Raw genomic sequence first — 15,283 nt, forward strand, 5'->3', positions numbered from 1 at the left:
ACTGCATCATGCGTAAACTACTGCTAGATAAATGATATTAAACTACGGTGCAACTATGTCTCTTTCAAACAAAGACTTTATGAACAATCTCCGTGGATGATTTTGTACTAACTTCGTCTGCTCGTCCCCGGTCTTTGCATTTCCTGGTATTTTCTTTGCCATACTGACTGCTACCTTCTCACTTCACCTCCTAGAGACTTCGGGAATGGAAGATCAGCTTTCCATTGGGTCAACGTCGGAACGAACCAGAAGGGTAAGCACTAGACACAACAATGCTCGGACCTTATCTTGCTCACCATTAGATCGTTCGCGCATCTGAGGAAGCAGGGATTGAGTCTAGAAGGGGTATCGCAACGGATCGTTTGTAGTGCTCATTGACAATCGGACTCCGACTACTACGGTAGTAGGTGTATTGCTCCAGTTTCGCTGTAAGTTCGTTTTTCTTGGAACAGATTCAACGGATTCAATCCTGTCTGCGAGTCGCAGAATGTCTTGATACCAGATGTCAAAGAGGTTGTGTCTAACCTGCCTTGTTGCCTTCATTCTTTCAGTTACGTACTGAGTGAACCATTCCCTACGCAACAAAAATATCCTGGTCACGAGTGGAGTTTCGCTGCCAGGTGCCTCACTTCGTCAAGAATCTGCTTAGTTATTTTAATTAAATACTGGAAATGAGCACAATGTGGCTTCAAGACCTTGTGCTTTATCTCCGAGGCCAACAAAAGGGGGAGGGTTTCAACCCCCACAACCCCTACCCTAGATCCGCCAATGCAGAAACATCTGTTTGCGTTGTCCAGTTATTGTGGGTACCGTACAGTCATACGTACAAGTGTTTTATGCGGCCCACGTCTACAATATTCGGTTATACGGGTTTCAACCTTGCTGCATGTAAAAGATATCGATCAATGATTTCAGCATATGAAGGATGGTTAGGTGGCTAAGAGTACACATTAATTAATATCACGTTATCGTAATTGTATTAGGCAATTAAGTAATAAATTGCGTCACTACTAAAATTTTGTAGTTTTAATTATGTCAGAAGTGAGCATGCGCAGTTGTCTTAGGGCACAGTAATCTCTAGGGACTAATCGCGTATTAGTCGAAAAAGTGAAATCATAGAAAAGATATGTAGAGTGTACTATTTTCCAAAACTAAAGATCAAGCTTACGTATAGAGTGCACTTTCTAGACTTAGCTATTAATAGATAACAAGAAGAGGATGTCCCGTATCTCAGTTGAGATGAGGCTCTCGGTGACGTCTGTCTTCACAGTCGTTCTTCTAGTAGCTGCTCAACAAGATGTTTGTGTGAAGGTTAGTTAAAATTTGTTCTAATGAGATTCTAGGTCATCTACAAGCGTAGGAAGTCTTATTTTTGAGGTTTGGGCATCACATGTTTATAACTCTAGCGTTTTTTTGCTAGTCACGTGCACAGTGGGAAACATGTTTGGGGCGAGCTTCAGTGTTCCACTTTGCACCAACCTTACTGTCTACAGTTCAGTGCTCGTGGTAAATACATATTGAACTCTTCAGAAGAATGTTGTTTTAGAGCTGAATCCCAAGGCGGCATGAACGTGATATGGGAGAGGTTGGTGCGCGTTGGCGGAATTGTTAATGAGACTGCGGTTTTATAGGGTGGTCCATCTAATGACTCTCCTAGGATCTTTAGTGACAAAACAGTCTTTGTGTACTTTAATAGATCTTGTTACACGCAGGTATGCCTCAAGTAGATTGTGCATTGTAGCCTTTTGACCTGAAAGTAACTGTTCCAAGGTCCCAATATTCGACCATTGCTTACGTCATTCTAGTTAACTCGGAGATCTAGAATGTTTCGGCGTAGTCGACAATAGGATGGCGTGAACGTTGTAATGGCAAGTGCAGATAGCTAGGATTCGGAACAAGAAGACGAAAACACACCAGAAATGGACTTGGAAGATTAATTAAAGGCTCATGCACTGAACGAGATCCAATAATAAAGATGTATGATATTACACAGTAATAGGTCAATTCACTCTACTCAACTTTGATAGATATGCCTAGGTAATAGGTCTATGGGTCTTGATCTGTTTAGCTCACTTTACTGAAACATCTAATAAGAATGAAATGCCACGTTTTGCGGTTTCGAATGGTGCAAAGATTGTCTTGAAATTCATACAAACGACGGAGTTATTAGGATTTTCCGATGTAAAAGGTCAACACGAACCGAGAGTAGTAGATAGTCGCGTAACTGTAGCGAGCACGGAGACTTCTTTCTTCTGTTGTTGCAAGTTTTGTGAATGCAGTGAGTAATCCCATGGCCACTTCTCATGAATCCGAAACTGCGGAAGCGACTTCCTCTTGGAACATTGTATCAGAGGACATCACTGTAGGCAGACCGTTCTATGTATTGCTAACAGCTCGTAACACAAAGACAAGATGACAGGAGGAGATAATTATGTCTAGCACAGTATTGAGAGGAAGGCATGCAGGGAGTGTTCCTACTTCTGTTGCTGGTGAAGTCACAGATTTTTCCAATGGCTCATCTCATCACGTTTGTTCCACCTTGCAGTGGCAAAGCGAGTGTAGACGTTAGGTTGTGGCCGAGCAGTTATCTTGTGGATATGCATGGTGAAAGCTACTACTGATGCTGTATAATTACATGGAAACAGTCACGGCATTAGCGTGAAGTACATAAGTCCAAATTCACGAGATAGTCTATTGAAGATACAAGCCACCGCTCGCAAAACAGAGAGCAGTGCAGTAAGAGCGCGTCACATGGATGGCAAACCTGATCAACTCCCTTGATTCAACTCATCATGTGATATGAAATTTCGATCTAAGTATGATAGGTATGGAGTCTGCGAAAGTCTACATTCACCAAATTCTACAACCTGTGACTCTATTCAATGGTGTGTTTATCACGATGAAATGATGTCCAACAACAAAGCAGAATCTGCCAGGGGTGGTAAGTGTGTGCGGTGGGTGAGCAACTTCAGTTGCTAGACTGGTAGAGCACCATAGCAGTCTAGGGATACAATGTGAGTGGGGTTGAAGAGAAACTAAAATTTTAGATTGCAAGTTTTACAGTGACTTGCTTTGTTTATTCTACACGAACTCGAAATGCTTCCATAAAATGCCTTAATTTTTATATCATTGTGCGTGGCTACGCAGGAGACATGGTCTTTGAGGGTGGGACTAGTCTCGCGTAGCCAGACCTTTTTTTGCTGCGTCATAGTTCTGGGCAAAATGGGCCCAGAAGTATGACAAGGCGGAAAGGGAATGGGTCCAGATATATGACACGGCTGGGGGAGGCGGTCTGGCTAGACTAGAAGGATCTTGGGATGAGGTTTTTTACTGTAAAATCTGATACGTTTGCCACATTTTTCTGTGCATGTGACATGCATGTGTCGACTTGTATACATGTAGAATAGGTCATAATTAGTTTGTGTTTTATTAATTGTTAGGGTGAGCTGTTGTTTGAAGAAGATTTTAACGTGTTCAATTTAAGTGGTGAGATAATTGTGTGATAAATTGGTGAAAATTAGAATGAATTGATCATCATGTGTATGATTAAACTTTGTCCAGTTTGGCAACATGAGCTGACAATGAGTGGTGGAGGGCAAGTACATGTATTAACTTTAAGCTGCAAATATCTAACTGTTCAATGGTTTAATTTAGAAATTGGGAGTTTCAGTTATATGACAATAATCGTGCCAACAGGTTACTAATGATAATTATTTTCTATTAATTAACATTGCATTGCGATGTTGCTATACACAGCTATGTTCGAGATGGTATTTTGTATATCAAGCCAACTCTCCTTTCTGATGCTATCGGGGAGGCAAACGTACAAAACGGATACACGATGAATATGTGGGGCGGGACTCCTGCTGACCTGTGCACGGGTGCCTTCAATGTGTTTGTAAAATGACAGTCTGGTGTGACTATAGATTACTTGTTTTGTTAGGAAATCATTTTTATGGTTGTCTTCGGACAAGCGGAGCAGGAGGGAATGTTCTCAATCCAATAAGGTTGGTAGTTCTATACGATGTTTTATACATTTTGCATAATACTTGTATTGTGCTTGTGCACTCTTATCGATCTTAACTTTTTTCTAATGTATTTGCAGATCTGCTCGAATTCGCACTGTAAAGTCATTTAGTTTTAAGTATGGACGAGTGGAAGTCAAAGCAAAGTTGCCAAAAGGAGATTGGCTTTGGCCAGTAAGTTGTCAAGTCTAACACTACACACAACAGGTTGTAGCCAGAAGTTTGGATAATGCACAGAAAACAGTGTGATTAAATTAAAATGTTATTTAATTAAGGAGCTGGAGTTCATTTTGTAGTTTTTGAATTAGTCAAAACACGAAAGTACAAAATTAATTGATATTGAAAATGTGATTGAAATCAGACTAATTAGACCAGTGGCTATGTGTACTCTTCTCGTACACCATGACACCTTGTATCTGGTCTTACCATATTACCTCACATTTTGCGGCAAGCCATTTCGTAGCGGGGTTAGCAGACTGCTGTTATATGGGGAGTTTACACAGTTCTGCAGGTACAGTACGTGCTAATAGTCTTTGGAGACAGTAATTACGTTATGACCTAATCCTAAAATTAGGCAGCAGAAACAGTCTAATTAGCAAATTCAGGTTCGTCTTCATTTCCATCGTTGTCTTTGTCTTCATCTTATCCTGAGCGTTTGTGAGACCTGTGTGGGCTGTCTTCAGATGGCTCCTTTGCAGTGCCACATGCAATTTCTTTTTCACACTTGCTAATAATAGCATTGATAATAATTCTTTAGACGTACTGGGGATCCCGTAGCCCGGTCAATATATACGGGCATCTCTGCTTTATAACAGCATACTGGTTTAGTTGCACAGTTATCAGATTGGCAGTCTGCTAGACCCCTGTTATAACGGCATGTTGTAAAATGTGAGGTGATACGGTAAATGTCTGCTTCATATTTTCAGTACATTTGGTTGCATGCTTCTCACTTGACTTTGCTGACTATGAGACATGGTCTAGGCAATCTGGATGCTACCGACGTATAACCAATATGGAGGTTGGCCTTCGAGTGGTGAGATTGATATTATGGAATCACGAGGGAACAATGCCAGCTATCCAGCTGGAGGCGTCGATGCGTTTGGCAGTACACTTCACTGGGGTAATGAAGAACACTGTTATACACTTGTTTGTATGCATTCTTCTCACAGCCATCGAAGATTCAAACTTGTACTCTGTTTAGGACCGTATGCTCTTGAAAATGGCTATGCAAAGACAACGGTGCAGAAGAAACTCGACAGTGGAGATTTTTCTCAAGACTTTCACATATACGGACTAATTTGGAATGAGACGTACATCGGGACATACCTTGACGACCCATCGAATGTCACTCTTTCGGTACCGATAACGGAGTCATTTTGGGACAGGTGAGTTTGGTGGATGATGACTGATATTTTATGCTGTACTGTGTTGTTATGTAGAGGAGGATATGCTGGAAAGAATTATGACAATCCTTGGGCTGCAGGAGGTCGTAATGCACCATTCGACCAAGAGTTTTACTTTGTTATCAATCTCGCAGTCGGTGGAACCAATGGGTATCTGCATATTGCACGAATCGAGATCTAATAAATAATAATAGATTTTGAATTTATGACACAGAAGCTAATTTTGGGGCAATTGGTTGTGTAATAGTTTTAATGAGAGTTAATTTGCTTACATAGATGTACTAAAGAATTTATGAAGCATAGAAACTAATAAACATTTTATTAATCAATTTAGCAAATTTGTTTTAAATGTTATCTAACTATGTGGCAAGACTCTGTACATGCCAGTCTGTGGTCTAGATATTTTCCTGACAATCAGGGAGGCAAACCATGGTCAAACTTGTCTCCGCATTCTGTCAACGAATTTTGGAATGACAAGAGCAGTTGGTATAGTACTTGGAACGGAGAGGAGGCTGCCTTGAAGGTCGACTCTGTTAGAGTGTGGGACTTGAGCATTAGTACCACCATGAGTACGACCAAGAGTACGAGTGATGCATTGTCTGTTGAAGTTTCCTTTATGCATTTTTGTTGCGCTGCTTTGGTATTCTTACTTGGGGCTTGTTTTTATTAACTGCCAATTAACTTTTGCTGTATTGCTGTGGCAGTTTTACTTGGGGCTTGTTTTAATTATAGCAGTAAGTTTTGGTGTATTGATGTTGCAGTTTTACTTGGGACTTATTCTTACCAACGTTAAATTTGGTGTATTGCTATTGCAGTCTTACTTGGGACTTGTTTCAACTATCGGTAGAGTTTTGTTATTTTATGCATTGTATGTAAGGTTGTTACAAGAGCAGTACAGTCAGTGGAGCCCCACGTTGATTAATTAATTAATCTCTTGCCCGGGGCTATCCCACAACTGCACGTGACTTCTTAATTAACCCACGTGACAAAGGTGTGCTGTCTCATTTCGGAATTCGTGCATGATTACGTTTGCTACTACCGTCACGCTGCGTTTGGGTACTGGCGTCCGAATAAGCGGGTCTACTGTACGTACGTTTACAGCGAGAACAGTTGTCGTATCAGTTTGGCCAGGACATGTTAAGATTTATTGATCACGTGTAAACAAAATTCAATATCCCGTATGTTCTTCTATGTTAATGAATTTGCTCGATATTCCTGCTGATTGTTTGACGTGTGTGTTTGAGTATCTCAATGTTGAAGACTTAGCAAAATGTCTAGAAGTGTGCAAGGTAACCTGTAGCTGTCAACACTAACTCATGATCATTTATATTAACTTTTACTATTTCTTTTAAATCTAGGATTTTCGCGAAGCTGCAACTGCAAGTTTTATCTGGAGGTTAATGCTGTAGTTGTATAGTTTAGATTAGAAAGAGAGGGAAGCTTACATTTTATATCAAGTTGCCCTAGAATACATAGGCCTATCTCGGGACGAGGGGGTATTGGGCACGTGCCCCTCATGTGCGGCCTCAACTTTTCAAGCTGTCAAGTGACCTTCTAATTTATAGGGATGACAGACGTAGAACTGATAGCACTGACATGGCATACAGTAGTACTGCACTAGCACTATAATGTTAATGTTCGTTTCCTGTTTTTGCTGTGTAGCATGCATATAAATGTATATATTAATAATACATTTAGCTGTTTTGTGCAGAGCCTTAAGAAATGTGTGCCTCATCAACCAAATCTAGGTTCCTATGTGCCTACAGAATATATTGTCTACTGGGCACATATCTGCGTGATCCTTTCATTAAGTCGATTCTTTCAGCATTTAAGTACACCTTACAGTCAGATTAGCTGGGCTTGGCAAGTTGCTATATTTTAATTTACTGTATATCCTGGAAAGAACGCTGTGGCGTTTATTTATTTCAGGAGATGAGATATCCTGTGGCGTTTTTAAGAGGTCATTTATTGGAGGGCGACATTCTTTTACCATTACTTTTTTACTAAACACCATTGCTACGTTTTGACGCACTATATGAGCAAAGTTCAATCAAAGTACTTATTGTGTATGGCTACTTCGATCACTCAGGTCGTAATTACCTAACCCTATGCAGAGTGGAATGTAAGGCAAAGCGTTTGGTTGGACATCGTGCTCTAGCAAAAGAGGTTGATCTGACATTTTAAATTTTGGGCATTAGATTTCACAATCCTTTCTTGTAATTATCAACATTAACATTTAGTTCAAACTTTCATTTCTTTATTTGTTGCATCATATTCACTACTGTACATTATTTATTTTCTATCAAAATCAAAACGTAAAATGTGGCTTGTTTGTTGTTGTTCTGATGCATTGTCATTGATCACGAAGACGATTGGTGGTTGTTGTGGGGTTTTCAATTCATGCAATCAATGATAGTGCTAGAGATGCTGCTAATTCTATTTTGTGGCTATAAGAAGGTAAACTAATCAAGAGATGGGCAAGCTTATCAAGATCGTTGTTGTTCAACAAACAACTTAGTTAGGGGCACACAGCCCTCCCATAGTTTATCCTATCTGACTGCAGCTCGTGCAAGAAACGGTGCGTAATTGAGGCAATAAATATAATATTGATCTATTGAAAATGTTGTTTTGCATTCATGCATCTGGAGATCATCAACTCTAGATCATGCCTGCTGCTTCCATCAGTTGTTTGGACTTTTGGGTCACTCATTGATTCCGTACCATTCATGCTATAATTATTACTCATTGATTAGTCATGTACGTATGTCCAGTTAAAGCAAAATTGAGGTTGGTCATGAACACCAGTTGTTCGGTTAATGACTGATGACTGACTGTTATATCGAACTCTGCTATATCAAACTGCTTGTTGTTTATGACTACTGGTCGCTCTTCTCATTGTCTATGACTACTTTGTTTGCCTTGAGTTGGTCAGTGTCTTCTGTCAAAGTGTTCTCTTGAGTTGGAGCTTTAGTAGAGATGCGTTCCTGGAACAAAGCGGCCTCATAAGATCTTTTCCTCCTTATCTGTTTTACCGTCTCCTTATGCAGCCATGCATTTCTAACACGTGTCAAGCACATTCTTTGATTGCACAATAATTAAACCATGTGGCTACCCACGTGTATCATGTGGCATTCATTCAAGGGTGGCGTTTATTTGAGTCTATAGCCGTGAACCTGCGACGCTCTTTTGAGGGCGGTGTTCTTTCCAGGAAATACGGTATGTACAGTCCAAGACTTTTGTAAGTCTAATTGTATCTATATCCAGCTACATATGTACACATTTGCAAGTCTGGATCATGACTTTATTAGCTTTTGTTATTTGGACTTTCATGTTAGCTTGGATATGAAGTAGAGTAGCATCTGTCAGGGTGGGTGAAACCATGCACTCCAGTCAGTCTGGCAATGGTTGGACCACTTTTTAAAATGTACTTTTACTAGCAGTGTATTGTACTAGACTTCCGATTTAGGGTTAGCTAATTAAATATGTAATATATTTCTGTGATGAGATTGACAGAATTTTAGTGACCTGACACGTACTACTTTTGACAAATTGTTAAATGAATTGGTTTTGAGAAAAGTGTACCACAGTGCTACTGTGCTACTGTGCATGTCAAATTAGATACATCAATGATGTCACAGATAGACACTCGTATATGCCTTAAATGACCAGTTATTAGTTTAAAAGTATTAATTTATTAATATGAGTTTAATTTATGCTCTACTAACCATGGTACTAAAACAGGTCACATGAGTTGCAACACTCCACTGTAATGCACCAGGCCTTGTAGTGCACATTAGGCCGCACCATTTATAGTTTGCAGTCATCCGGATTGTCGGCTCTGTCTATAGATGGCTTAATTATATAATCGAGCCTCAGTTGGAATTATAGCACAAAAATTCTGACTGAAGGACTGTTGCATAGAATACGCTGGACATTTGTGTATAGTTGAGATGCAAAGGATTACATCTTTGTTGTACATCTGTGTGTATCTAATTAATCTTTGTTGTTTTAGATCGCACTGTCTGTCTCGGTGGTCGTTTTGTAACATCTCTAGTATTGCAGAGGGAGACACCAGTCGTTGGTATCGATACTATGGACTGAGACGAAGTCGTGATTCACACATGGAGCGAGGAAGACCTGGAGCCGATTACACAGCAAAGACACTAAGAGGCCACAAGGGACAAGTTTGTGATGTTGTCTATATCAGCAGCCCTGATCCTAATGATATTGACAGTCAATGTCCATCTGTTGTGGCAAGCTGTGGAGTCGATGGCACAGTCAAGACATGGGCTGTGAAAGAGGTTTGTAAATACTTTATAAATCTAATTGATACCAACCGGATAACGTAATCATTGTAGTGTCTTTGTGTACAGAAAATAATTAGCATTGTTGTATATCTTGCAATACCGCATTATGTAGTTGATGTTTTGTGGAAGTGTCACTATGATATTCTGTCTATAGACTAATAAAATAAAATCAATTATTTTGCTTGATGCTTGGATTTAGAAATTGTCAATTGGAATGAAATGAAACTAAACGATTACATGATTTTTTAGAATGAGCAGTTTGTCGTTATATCAGTTTTAAATATGATTTAATCATAAAAGGTAGTATGAAATACAGTCAGACCTTGTTATTCAGTTCACTTTGTCTCGCTGGTTTTTGTCAGCTAGACTAACGCGACTGTTGAATTTCGGGTAACAAATACTTGGTGACCCGTGTAGATTGGTTCATGTGTACTTTGGTAGAAAGTGATGTTGTCTGATTATCGGGTGTCAGATAATGAAGTCTGACTGTAGGTCATTTAGTAGTTGATGCCTGGAAGGCCAAACCATTACAATATTGCATTATGCATTCACAAACACATAATATGTAGTTCACTTTTTTAGCATTTTGATATGCAAGAACTTAGTACAAGGGTGTCGTTGGACCTTCAAATTGGAGAGACTAGCTGCTGGTGTTGTAACGTTATGAGACCTTGTCTATTGTCTAAACGGTCCCATCTACTAATATTGGGGGCATGGTCTTGATCCCCAGGGTCATGCGTAGCGATGTCACTGCCTGGTTATAGTCAAGTGGTTGTTCAAGTCAAAGTTTGAATTACTTTAATATTAATTGACAAGTAATGAAGGTGAAGACTTATGTATTTTAGTAGGTACTGTGTTGACAGTGACAAGTAAGTAACCGTTTTACAGTTGCCGTAATTAATTAAGAGAATGCTCTGTGGTTTAATCTATTGGCAGTGGACTATAGGGTGCAGTAATAGTAATGCTTTCACAGACCTGCACACGCATGTGCACACATGTACACGCAGATACACACACGCATGCACACACAGACACAGACACACACACACACACACACACACACAGACACACACACACACACACACACACACACACACACGCACACCACACACACCACACACACACACACTCTCTCTCTCTCTCTCACACACACACACACACACACTCTCTCTCTCTCTCTCTCTCTCTCTCTCTCACACACACACACACACACACGCATGCATGCATGCATGCAAACACCTTGAAACTTGAAGCGGCCCATGTTGCGAAGCAACTTGATAGCGGTGTTCTGAGTGTATACCCAGAATCAATAGAAATAAAAACAATGAAAAATTAATGACTACAGAAACGTTCATGTCTAGTTAGGTCTCCTTGTCTACAAAAGCTTCTCCCACAAGTACATTGAAGATTACTTGGTCGAGACTGGTTATTTGCTGGACATTCATTGTCTCTGCCTTGTCTCTGACACTCTCTCCATACCTTCACAACAAAGCTTGAACCAGTCTCCCCTGTCTCGGTACAACTCATACCACCTATCTCCCACACCAATAGCTCCCATATTCGATTTAGCAACATCCTTTCATCTTGTTTCATTTCATGACATAGTCCAAATAGCATTCTCTTTGGCAGTCTCTCTTCATCCATACGACCCACATGTCTGAGGCATTTGAGTTGCTGTTCTATAATGAGGTCAGATATGGTTTCCTGCATTCCAAATGTTGATGCCAAACGCCTGGTTGATATTCTCTCTTTTCACTGCTGGTATCTTGTTATGACTAAGATAGTTCTCACACAACGATTATGGAATGAGTTCAAGCGTTTTACTTGTTGGGCCTTCAGTGTCCAGGTCTCTGCCCCATATAGCAGGACTGACAATATTACTGCTCGATAGACTTGTCTTTTTGTTGCTACAGAAAGGTTTCTATTTTGGAATATGGGTCTCCACAAGCATTCAAAGGTTTGAGATGCTTTAGCAATCCTACAGTCTATTTCTACCATGATTTCTCCATCACTGAAGATGTTAGAACCAATTAAGGTATGAGAAGTGATCTACAATATTCAAACTGCCACCCTTCACTTGTACTGGTGTCACATCAACCTCTTGACCAACAGCCATTCCTTTTGTCTTCTCCAAACTCAACTGCACTCGAAAGTCGCTTGCCACTTTCTCATATCCTGCTGCTGCTGCTGACTCAAATGCAACTTTAGATGTTGCATATAGTGCTGCATCATCTGCAAACTGTGTCTCAGTCACTTTCACTTTATTCAGTTTTAGATTTAACAGACCTGTCGCTCACCAGTTTTCTACCATGCTTATACAGTACATTTGCTCCCACTTCTTCATACCTATCTCTCCAGTTAGCTACTACAACACTGAGATAAATGCTGAACAATGTAGGTGTCAAAGTACGTCCCTGTCTGAGTCCATTCCCTACTTCAAATTCTCTGTTATTTGAGAACCAACCTTCACCTTGGCATGCATTCCCTCGTGAAATGACTTCACAATCTTCAGCATCCTTGATGGAATGCCACGTTTCTTCATTCTTCATGATTTTCTACAATGCTCCTCTTGCCACAGAATCATATGCCTATTTCAGGTCAACAAATAACATGTACAATGTATCATTATGCTCTGAGTTTTCTCCACAATCTGTCTAGTAACAAAAATCATATCTATGCTGCCATAACCTTTTGTAAAACCACACTGTGACTCTGGTAAGATCTTATCAGTAATTTGCTCCAACCTCTCCTTCACTATTTTTGCCATAACTTTTTCTACTACATCAAACAGACTTTTTCCATGCCAATTATCACATCGTATAAGATCACTCTTCTTCTGAATTGGAATAATCATAGCATCTTTCCAATCATCTACCACACCTCCTTCCCATATTTGTTCCATTATTCTCAATATCCTGTCTTCCAGCTCACAACCTCCACAGAGGACTACTTCTGGAAGAATGCCAGACTTTCCCCTGCCTTTCTGTTCTTCAATTACTCAAGGCTTCTGATAGTTCTTTGGCAGTTGATGGGTAATCCGATTCCATAACAGGTGGCAACAATGGTATATCATCAATCACTTCCTGCCTATAATTCTGATGTAGCATTCAGGGCCTTCAGGAAGTTTTGTTTCCACCTCTTAGTCAACTCTTCATTACCCTGTGTCAAACTTCCATTTTCTTTCCAAGCAATGCTAGGTTTAATCAGTCTTTTCCCTGCATTAGCCTGCTGTAATCTCCTAATTCTGTCCCACCTTGTATGACCGTCTTTCACAACAACTTTGGCTTCTTTAGCAACTCTACATATCCAGTCTTCTTGGCATTATTCACTGCTCTCTTCACAAGTCTCTGTTGTTTCCTGAATTCCTTTTGGTTTGCTGTCGTGTTAGATTGTAGTACTCTCTGGTGTGTTCTGTTCCTGGCTTCTACTAAAGGCATCAAGATGTCATAGCTCTCTTGAAACCACTCTGGTTGTTTTCTTCTCCCTTTACTCAAAATTTCTTCAGCTGCGGTTACAATGCAATCCTTCAGAGTGTTTTTCTTACATGTATCTTCATCATTGTGTGGTCTATTCTGTAAACATCACTCCAACACTGCGCGGTACCCATCCCTCTTGGTCCTGACAGCAAGTTCATGTACTGCAAAGGATGTACAGCTCTTCTGTACACCACTTCTAAGACGTGGAGTCACAATGTTCAGGTTTGCTCTAACTAGCTTGTTGTCTGTTCAACAATTCGCTCCTCGCATCACTTGTACATCTCTATAATACACTCTCTGGCTGGCTTTTATCACGACAAAATCTATCATGTGATATTTCTTAGTTGCAGGATGTGTCCAAGTGCTCTGGTGTATCTCCTTCTTCTGAAACCAAGTGTTCATGATGGACATTTCATTGACAGCACAGAACTCCAACAACTCAGCTCCTGCTAAGTTTCGCTCATCAATTAATTACCATATACCTTCCTGAGTCCTCCTGCCATAAATCACTTCCTTACCCACCCGTGCATTGAAACCACCCAAAATCACTAGTACATCAGTCCGTAGGATTTTGTCAATAGTGTCCTGCAATTCTGAGTAGAATGTCTGTTTAATGTTAGGTGGAAACATTGCAGTAGCGGCATAAGCACAGACAACGGTCACATAGGTCTTTCGTCTTCACGCCATCTCTCTGATTTTAACCACAATAACAGTGCCATCACTACTCTAGAACTCACAACCTCCCACTCCTGTTTTTGCATTCTTCCAAGCTTCCACAGCTGCTTTGTTCAGAGCGATTCCAACTCCTTCATTTTTCACCCCAATTTTGTCAGTAACTGGCAATGGACGTCCAGAATGTAAAATATGTATTCACCTGCAGTCCACACATTATTGCCAAACCACTTGGTCTCTTGAATGCAAGCAACAGACACTTGATATTGCTTTAACTCTCTCACAACTAGGTCCAACTTCCTATCAATCACACCAACATCGTTACCTACTTCAACAACTCTTCCTACACACACACACACACACACACACACACACACACACACACACACACACACACACACACACACACACACACACACACACACACATTCATCTCCTGTAGACTCAACCAGTGTTCTCACATTCCATGTACCTACAGTCAAACCATTTCTCCTTTTGTATCTTCTCCTCTTCTTCTTTGCATTTAGGTTGTTACCACTGTTTATTGCCATTCTCTTGTGCAAAAAAGATAACCAAGTTTTGGTTTGCAAGACCAAAATTGGTGGACTGCTATCAAATCTGGAACTACTCCTCACAATAAATTGACAGCGACCTGTCAAGATTTAGCCACATATGCAAAATTGCAAATGTGTTACTAGGACTCACCGCAGGGAGGTACTTGACATCTGAGCCCGTGCACACACACACACACACACACACACACACACACACACACACACACACTCTTCACTTCACGCTGCGTTCATTCCAGTGAGAAACGATGCAGGCCAAGGTCACCATAGGCTATATCAGAGGAGTGGATGTTCTCTGACAGCAGAAACGCTTGTGGTTGTGGAGGCCTTGTTGGCGGAATGTTTGGTGACAGTATTGACATTGACTAGTCAGGGACTGACCATGTTTCTGCCTCTGGTGGTTACAAGGCCGGCATGATTTACAGCAGTAAATCCACAACCATCAAAGCTGCAGTGTAAAGCAAACTCTGATGTCGTTTGCCTTGCTTCGCGGCGACGTTTCTGCTCATTCTTGCGGTATTTCTCTTGTTCTTCCTTCTTGAAATTTACTTCCTGTGTGGCAGCTCAGATCTGATTCCTCCACTCATTTCTATCTTCTGCTAGTATCCTGCAAACCCCATCAAGATTGCAATTCCTTAAATCCCTCAGTACCAAATCATTCCATCTCATTCTCTGGCCTCCGACTGAATGTCTACCTTGGGGTGATGCACACACCAAAAGCTTCCTTGGTAGATGACACTCATCCATGCGCAAGATGTGACCCAATAACCGAAGACGTCTCTTTGTCAGCATGGTGGAGATTCTTTGCCATCTAAGTTGCTCAAAATC

At 40.6% G+C, this 15,283-nt stretch overlaps 2 protein-coding genes across 2 annotated transcripts in view; both read left to right on the top strand.

The window, feature by feature from the left end:
• The first annotated feature begins 1,208 nt into the window (after window positions 1–1,208).
• On the top strand, window positions 1,209–6,177 carry LOC134183553 (beta-1,3-glucan-binding protein-like). Its single transcript, XM_062651134.1, has 11 exons — window positions 1,209–1,311; window positions 3,441–3,486; window positions 3,562–3,595; window positions 3,655–3,696; window positions 3,757–3,881; window positions 3,944–4,007; window positions 4,106–4,199; window positions 5,007–5,145; window positions 5,227–5,410; window positions 5,465–5,578; window positions 5,828–6,177. The coding sequence occupies exons 1-11, from the start codon at window positions 1,219–1,221 to the stop codon at window positions 6,096–6,098; spliced, it is 1,206 nt and encodes a 401-aa protein (XP_062507118.1). The 5' UTR covers window positions 1,209–1,218; the 3' UTR covers window positions 6,099–6,177.
• Window positions 6,178–6,604: 427 nt separating this feature from the next.
• The window catches only part of LOC134183723 (probable cytosolic iron-sulfur protein assembly protein CIAO1 homolog), a 15,084-nt gene continuing 6,405 nt past the window's right edge, over window positions 6,605–15,283 (top strand). Inside the window, exons 1-3 of the mRNA XM_062651319.1 lie at window positions 6,605–6,717; window positions 6,787–6,824; window positions 9,441–9,729. Coding sequence (XP_062507303.1) covers window positions 6,619–6,717; window positions 6,787–6,824; window positions 9,441–9,729 — 426 coding nt within the window. The 5' untranslated portion in view covers window positions 6,605–6,618. The remainder of the gene's footprint in view (window positions 6,718–6,786; window positions 6,825–9,440; window positions 9,730–15,283) is intronic.

Source organism: Corticium candelabrum, chromosome 8 (assembly GCF_963422355.1).
Source record: "Corticium candelabrum chromosome 8, ooCorCand1.1, whole genome shotgun sequence".
Classification (NCBI taxonomy): domain Eukaryota; kingdom Metazoa; phylum Porifera; class Homoscleromorpha; order Homosclerophorida; family Plakinidae; genus Corticium; species Corticium candelabrum.

Excerpts from the sequence above, each read along its gene's own strand:
- LOC134183553 (XM_062651134.1), top strand. The coding sequence starts at position 1,219 with ATGTCCCGTATCTCAGTTGAGATGAGGCTCTCGGTGACGTCTGTCTTC. Across the intron at positions 3,487-3,561 it reads TAACGTGTTCAATTTAAGTG|TTTGGCAACATGAGCTGACA; the intron begins GTGAGATAATTG and ends AACTTTGTCCAG. Across the intron at positions 4,008-4,105 it reads AATGTTCTCAATCCAATAAG|ATCTGCTCGAATTCGCACTG; the intron begins GTTGGTAGTTCT and ends ATGTATTTGCAG.